Source organism: Adelges cooleyi, unplaced genomic scaffold (assembly GCF_023614345.1).
Source record: "Adelges cooleyi isolate 19-005CV unplaced genomic scaffold, UGA_ACOO_1.1 ACOO_flye_CR_arks_rails_tigmint_CR_PRNA_651, whole genome shotgun sequence".
Taxonomy (NCBI): domain Eukaryota; kingdom Metazoa; phylum Arthropoda; class Insecta; order Hemiptera; family Adelgidae; genus Adelges; species Adelges cooleyi.
Genome location: NW_026096352.1, coordinates 538,605 through 546,254, shown reverse-complemented (window position 1 = coordinate 546,254; position 7,650 = coordinate 538,605). Strand labels below are relative to the sequence as shown.

The 7,650-nt window shown below is 37.5% G+C and overlaps 1 protein-coding gene across 1 annotated transcript; it reads left to right on the top strand.

Moving 5' to 3' along the window:
• Positions 1–2,583: 2,583 nt before the first annotated feature.
• On the top strand, positions 2,584–6,898 carry LOC126844379 (uncharacterized). Its single transcript, XM_050582527.1, has one exon. It carries the CDS (start codon positions 2,654–2,656, stop codon positions 4,016–4,018), a length of 1,365 nt encoding a protein of 454 aa, XP_050438484.1. The 5' UTR covers positions 2,584–2,653; the 3' UTR covers positions 4,019–6,898.
• Positions 6,899–7,650: the final 752 nt, after the last annotated feature.

The window sequence follows — 7,650 nt, the reverse complement described above, 5'->3', positions numbered from 1 at the left end:
TTTTTATCATTCAGCCTTAATGCATTTAACTCAATAAATATAATATCTACTTACAGAAATGGGTTTTAAAAAACTTTAAAATCATTATATAATATAATTGTATCTGTATATAATATATATATATATATATATATACAAATTACATACTATGAATCACACAAACATTTTTTTTTCTTAATACAATTTGCTATTACTTGTTTTCAAATACAAAAGACATTCGGAGATCAGTGTTTTTCTTCACCAATTAGTCGCCCTTAGGTAAACTTGCACACCGCAAACCCGTTAATGCCTGAGATTTAGAAACACACGAGCCTACCACTTGTAGCACTTCGACTGGTTCTCCTGAGTTATCCTATACTATTTTCCTGGATGAAACCTCGTCGGTTCTGGTAACCTTACTTTTGATTAGTACATTATTGCGTTTAATTTTTTTGCGCAGTTTGTATAGACGAATCAAATTATATGTATTTATTGGTATGATAATATTTATAAATAATACTTTTCTTTGATAAAGTTCGGCGGTTCAGCTATATTTTTTTTATTGTGTACTTCCAAGAATACTACACAGCGAATGATGTGGTTATTATTATACTCAAATTGCAAAAGTTTCGGTACCGGATATTTATTAATATTAAAACTTTACTATTTATATTATGTACACACCGTGTCCGGCGTCGTTGTCAATTTCTGGAATATTAATTTTAAGTTTTCCTTAAAAATACGGCATCGCCCGCCATGCAACGCTAATATCTATTGTTGTTGCTTGGTCTGACGTTGGACGGTAATAATTATGTAGAACTTATAAATGAAAAGTTCTTGAAATATTCTCTCCCGTCTTATGACTTATTAGTTTTCTTACTTCACGGCATTTATATTATATAATAATAGTCGTGTTTATAATTGTTGTTACGTGTCATTTGCAGGATAGTTCACTTGATCAGTTGACACACTATGTAGGGGCCATGAAAACATTTTCAAAAACAGATAAATCCCAATGGCTTAAGTCTAGAAAATGCGGAATAATACCGAATAATTACAAATATATTTATATTTTCTGTAAGAATTACAAAAAGAATAAATCGTCAAAATTGTTTTACTTTAAATTGTTTAATATTTATCAAATATTCACAATACTCGTATAAACTAGTTATTATAAATCAGATTGTAGTTTGAACCAAAATTATGTACTTTGTAAAATAATTATATGATGTTTATATTAGGTAATACAAATTTCAGACAAATTCTAAACACAAGCAACCAAAACAAATGATTCCTACCCGTTAAATTAAATAAATAAAAAGACAGAACAGTGGTGGGGACGAGCCATATTTGGGTTTAAACGTCACAAAGTCTTTAGGAATTATTATGACTTAAAAGATTTTTTTATACATTTCTCAACAGAACAACATTACTACTTAAACATTTTGAACTTTTTTAAAAATATGGTAAGTATGTACTATGTAGTTGATCAACTTTTTAGGTTGAGAATAATTTATTGAAAATTTTGAATGTATACACGTTTTCTATACATGTTTTATTTACAACAAATATTTTAAAATTTAGAAATCGTAATATATATTATATCAACAAGTGGCAATATACAATTGTATAAGAATTACTATGTTTTATGGTAGGATTTTTACTTTTATATAACTTGTGGGGGGCAGGGTTTTCTTAATAAAACAAATATTTACTTAATATTTTGAATAAATATTGCTAGTGCCACACTAGATCTACCTTTAGACTAATTTTTAGGCCAATAGTCTTAAGTATTTCATTTTTTAAATAAGAACACGTCATCATTAAAACAATACCTTCTCAGCTTCAAGTCGAAGCCAATGAAAATAAATAATATGTTTAACCGACCAATTTCACAAAACCGTTTGTATTTTTTGTTAAATTCGGTCGTTATACTAATAGACCATAATACTATAATAATTATATGTATCTTATACAGCGTTTAGTTGTTCATCCTTTCGCGAGTACGGTAAAATATGATCTATAAACTAAGTGTGAACATCCGAAAACCCTTTCTCCAGAAACGGTACTTACTCTTGTGAGTATTTACAGTACACCAAGTCTCGGCACAGTGTGCGCAGACCTTTCGCGATCAGCTGTCTGTCGCTGTACATTACGTTCGACGGGTTTCCGCCGCCCTACCCTCCCCCGCTTGCCTCACAAACCAGACCTATACATCGTGATTTGCACCGGCAGAGCACGCGTGCCGCCTCTAATGGGTTATATAATTTATTCGGTTCTATCGCGCGAAACCTGCAGCTGCGGTGGCGGCTCGTGTCGGCGCGTCGGGTGCAGCTGCTGCTGCTGCAGAGGAACAGGGGCTGCTGGTGGTGCAGGCACGCGCTCCGGACGAACATGAAAAGATACCGTTAGTACACGGTTTGTGTGTGTTTGTGTGCACGGCCAAAGTAGCGCGGCGCGGCGGCAGGGGGCACGTCGGGCGCGAGCCAATGAGCTGCCGGCGTCGCCGGGAGGGCGGTGCTGCGGGGCTAACCGTCTTTTGGCGCGACAACCGATGCCGACGGGTGCCGGTGACCAAGCTCAGTGACAGTCGGCCAGCAGTAGGCCGCCGGTGTCAGTGCATCGAGCGCTCGATCAGCGCAAGCTAATCAACACCGCAGCCACTTGGTACGAGATGTCGACGAGTTACAACAATAATTACGGACACCAGGCGTTCAGCGGCCAGTCGGCCACGGAAGCGGCCGCCCTGTCGTGGTACGACATGGTGGTCCGACAACAGCAACACGACAGGTTAGTGGAGAAGTTGTTCTTGCACGAGCAACAGCAGCGCATGCAACACCGGATATTACTGAGGGCCGACGACGAAGACGACAACGACTTGAACGGGCCGACCGAAACCGAACAAGAGGTGCCGACCGTTGACTTCCGGCAACACGTGTGGCCGATCATCCCGCCCCGATCGCTTGACGGCTGCTACGGCGATGACCACTCGCGGCCGTGTAGTCCACTGGACTTGTCCGTAAAGCCGAACCAACGGGCCGGTGACGCCACTATGACCACGGTGAAGGCGACGGCCTTGCTTCAGGTGACGGTGGACGGACAATCAGAATTCTTCGACAACAAAACGGCCGCGTCCACTCCAGTGAAACGCCGCGGTCAATTCGACAGTTCGTCCGAGGCCAAGTCCAAGTCTAAAAAACTGAAACGTACGAACAACAACAATAACAACAACAACTGCAACGAGGACGACAGCGTGCGCAACGACGACAAATTGCTAAAGAAGGTGAAAGCGGCGTCCAGAAAATTGAATTTCTCGCTCAAAACCGGCGTCCTGGACAAGTCGTCGCCGGTATCGGGTACGATCATCGTGGAAAAGCCTACGGGTCCGGACGCGGACTACAAGACGGAGCGGCCGAAAAACAGGAAGCGGCGACGCGAAGACGATGCGGGCGACGAAAACCAACCGGAAGAACGGCATGCTGACCCGGGAGACCGTAGATCACGAGATCCGGTTGGTCTGGACGCCGCCGACGATGACGACGACGAGTTCGGCGGCGACATCGATCCCCGGTTCAACGTGGTGGCCGCCACCCCCGAAGCTCGCCAGCAGCTGGCCGAAATCCCCAACGTGATCGGCGAGTACCGGTGCCGGTTGTGCACCACCGTTTATCCGGACGCTTTCGCCCTGGCCGCCCACCGGTGCAAGTGCATCGTGCACGTCCGGTACCGGTGCCCCGAGTGTTCCAAAGTGTTCCAGTGTCCGGCCAATTTGGCGTCGCATCGCCGATGGCACGGCGCCGCTACCGGTAAGAACGCGGCAGAGGCCAACAGACACCGGGAAGAACAGCGGCCCGAGTCGACGCCGCCGCCGTCGCAACCGTCACCTTCCCTCTCCGTAGATTCACCATTAGGCTACGCGGACGCCGCCACTACCAGCGGAACAGTTTTCTTTAAGAAGAACATGCTACAGAGAGCGGCCGTAGAAGCCAACAATAACAACAACAACGCCTTCAAAGCTGATAACAACGTCGTGATGTGATAAGAGTGGTCACCTGTGACTGCCGTGTTTAATCCATGATGTACCGCAACGAGACTATTACACGTGTATATTACGTAGTAATATAACTTCGAGGTAACAACAATACTATAAACAATATAATAATATAAGCATTCGTCTTACACGCACACACAACCATAACTAGTCAAAATCTTATAATATTAAGTAGGTAACTATTTAGTCATTATAAATTATAACTTATTAATCTAGTCTTCATCAAAAAAAAAAAATTATATATATATATATATTCTAGTCACGCGTACTAATAAGTCTAATAGTTCTAGTCGTTCAAATAAAGGATCTTAAAATTCTAGTCGTTTAAATTTTAGATCTCCAAATTCTAGTCAATTGATTTTATTGTAGGTCTCAAAATTCTAGTCGTTCAATTTGTATGTCTCGAAAATCTAGTCATTCAATTTTTAGGTCTCGAAAATCTAGTCATTCAATTTGTAGGTCGTTTAATCCTAGTCCTTTAAATTATAGATCTCTCAATCCTAGTCTTTAAATTTAAGTATTTTCTAATCCAAGCTCTCATTTCTAGTCTTGCATACTCCAGGTCCCTAATTTCTAGTGTTAGCTACATTGGGTTTTAAATAATTGTACGAGTACAATTTTCAAACCTTTTAAATTCTAGTCTTTTAAATCTCAGATCTCTAAATTCTAGTCTTGTGCGCACTAAGCTTTATACATTTCTAGCCATGCTTAAATTAGCTCCTTTAATTTTAGGCTTATTATAATAACTTATTATTCTAGTCGTTCGCATTTAAGCTCCCTAAATTCTAGTCTTACATCAGCTTTAAAATGTCGATCAAACCATAAGGGCAACTAGAACTAACTGTTTAGAGGTCTTAACACTGGACACAAATATCTAGTATAAGAAAAAAACAATAAATATCTAAAGTACTTAAAAAAAAAATTGTATAGAAAAAATTAATCAATCAATAGTTAATTATAGTTTAAATATCCAGTGGAGCTTATACGGCCTCTGAGCAGAATCTAGAGTTGTTCTTGGTATACACTTTAGGTCTTAAAATTCTAGTCACTTTTAAAATATTATAATCTAGTCATGATAGTCAATGATAATTACTCTAGTCTAATTATATACTCGTCCTCTGTACCTCTGGCCATTGGCTGCACTAGTCGTTCAATCTGTAGAGTATCTAGTCATAATTATTAATAAAACACAACATAATGTGTAAGTAGTTTATAAACCGACGGTTTTGCTTTAACGTAACACTCAATCTAGTCACGCGTAGAAACGTTCCTATATGAATTCAGACCAAATATTATATGCATAGTAGATATATTAGTATAGGTATTATTATTTGATACTGAATCATATATTATTATAGTTTTTGTTTTTATAGATAGCGTTTATTCATTAGTTATATAACTAAGATAGAAAATAATAATGCTAGTGTTAGAGATATTGAAAATATTATATGGGGATATATTTTTAATGGGTGTAATGGTGTTCTTTTGTTCTCGATCACAGGGTATATTTTCTCGCACATTTATAAACAGTTATAAGTATAGATTAATTTAATTATATGTATATTTATATGAAATACAAGTATAATATATGGGTTAAATATTAGGTTATTTATAAATTAATGTACGGTTAATTCGTAGTCAATAGCATTTTAATTTGGTTCTTAACACAAATTGATCTAGTTTTAACAAACTTAGCAGTAGTCCCAATGTACTGAGTACCTATAGTTGTCGGTGTACATGAGCGCACGTATAAATTAAGCACCAGAGGCACTGCGTGATTACATAGACTCGACAATAAAAAAAAATTATAAAAATAAAAATAAAAAATCATACACATTCTTTTGGCGACTAAAAAAATAATTGCCGACGGCGGGCGTTCAAGTCGCCAGAGTCGACGCAACACAGTCGGCCCTATAATAAGTATTGTGGGGTTAAAAAGTAAAAACAAACGCCGCCGTTGGTTGTGTATGTGTGTAAACAAAAAAAATATTTAAAAAATTAAAAAAAACAAAAAAAATTCCAGTAGCGAACAACGTTGGGAACCCGCAGTAACATATTGATTTTGAATTCAAATCATTTAACTATAATATATTATTGTCTTTGTTTGGTAACTATTCAAACGCGAGTTTTGCCAGCACAAAAACATCCAATAATTAGGACTTACCAGCGCCAGTAGATAGTTAAGCGTTACACAATTATTGTGTGAGGATATTTTATTTATGTAGAAACATATTGTACATAATATAGTAATATAAATTGGGTGCTGGGCGTATCGATGTGGCTTAGATAGAAAATTATCTTTTTAGGAACCTGGCAGATCATGTGAGTTATTTCGAATCGCCCAGTCGATAATTTTTCATTCTTACAAATATTTTGTTATTAGTTTTTAATTGTACATTTTTACATACCGCCGATGCCACCACGTGGCATGCGGTCCTGAGTACGTTCTAGTCATTCCATTTTAGTCAAACGTTATTGAATTATGCTGTCCGGCGGAGGTCTTCACAACCGTGTCATGGTTACCTGCTCTTTGCAAGCTGAACCCAACCTCTCTTACCAACTACAGTTGACTAGCTAACAGTCCATTTCTCCTCAAACTCCACCTGGGTAGGATCTACCCACTTTTTTAATCGTTGTCCCCTCTATCTCATAGTCAAGTCAACTCCTTGAAAACCGAACCGACTCCACCTACTCCAAAACCAGTCAGATATTTCCCAACCATGCTTGCACGCCGCGAGTGATGTCCACCGCCGGCAACTAATCAATTTAATATTGTTTATAGTCGTATTATAGTTTTATTATAGTTTATTGATATATGTATATAAATAATATAGTATATTTTAGTACAGATATTTATTGCAAATCTAGTCTATGAGCCGTGTGTTAAGTTAATAATTAGTTCAATTTTTAGATACTCACGGGTACACAATATATTGTCATAATAATATTATACTTGTGATGATATTTGTACCTGCATAGTATTATTGTGTGTAGATACGTTAAAAGCAAAACCTGTCGCCAATCCGCCGAATTAACCAACACAGTTTATAAACATGGTTAAACTTTGACAAACTCAATTCAAAATTCAATTTTTAATTCTTTAATAGTTTTAATATTTGCCCTCGATCTTGAATCATTTTATACTATTTTCCAAAAATAATAATTAAATTTAACAAGCACAAGATAGCCAATTAAACTCCAAACAAATTTAAACACCTTTAAAACGTATATATTTACATTGTATAATTTTATATACGAATAATAAATTTCTTAATATAATATAAAACCGAAATCTTGTAGCCTAGTCTCGGGCATAGTCATAAAAATCAGTCTAGTCTAGTCCAAGTCAACCTTCATCCATCTAGTCAACCTAAACACTATTAGACTCAAATTTATAGATGTTTATGCTATTTATAATCATTAATATTACTTGCGTGTGTGTGTGTGTGTGTGGTGTTTGTTCTATGCTGTAACGACTTGACATAGCAACTAAAAAATAAAACACCTCTTTTTTTTGTCAATTATTTATATTAATATGAAATTAATTGAACGGTATTTTGTCTATAAATGCAAAACAGTAGTTTAAAATAATAGTCTCGTTGCGTCTACTCCCATCGTGG

What these genes read in the sequence shown, in the direction of transcription:
- LOC126844379 (XM_050582527.1), top strand. Translation starts at nt 2,654, where the DNA reads ATGTCGACGAGTTACAACAATAATTACGGACACCAGGCGTTCAGCGGC.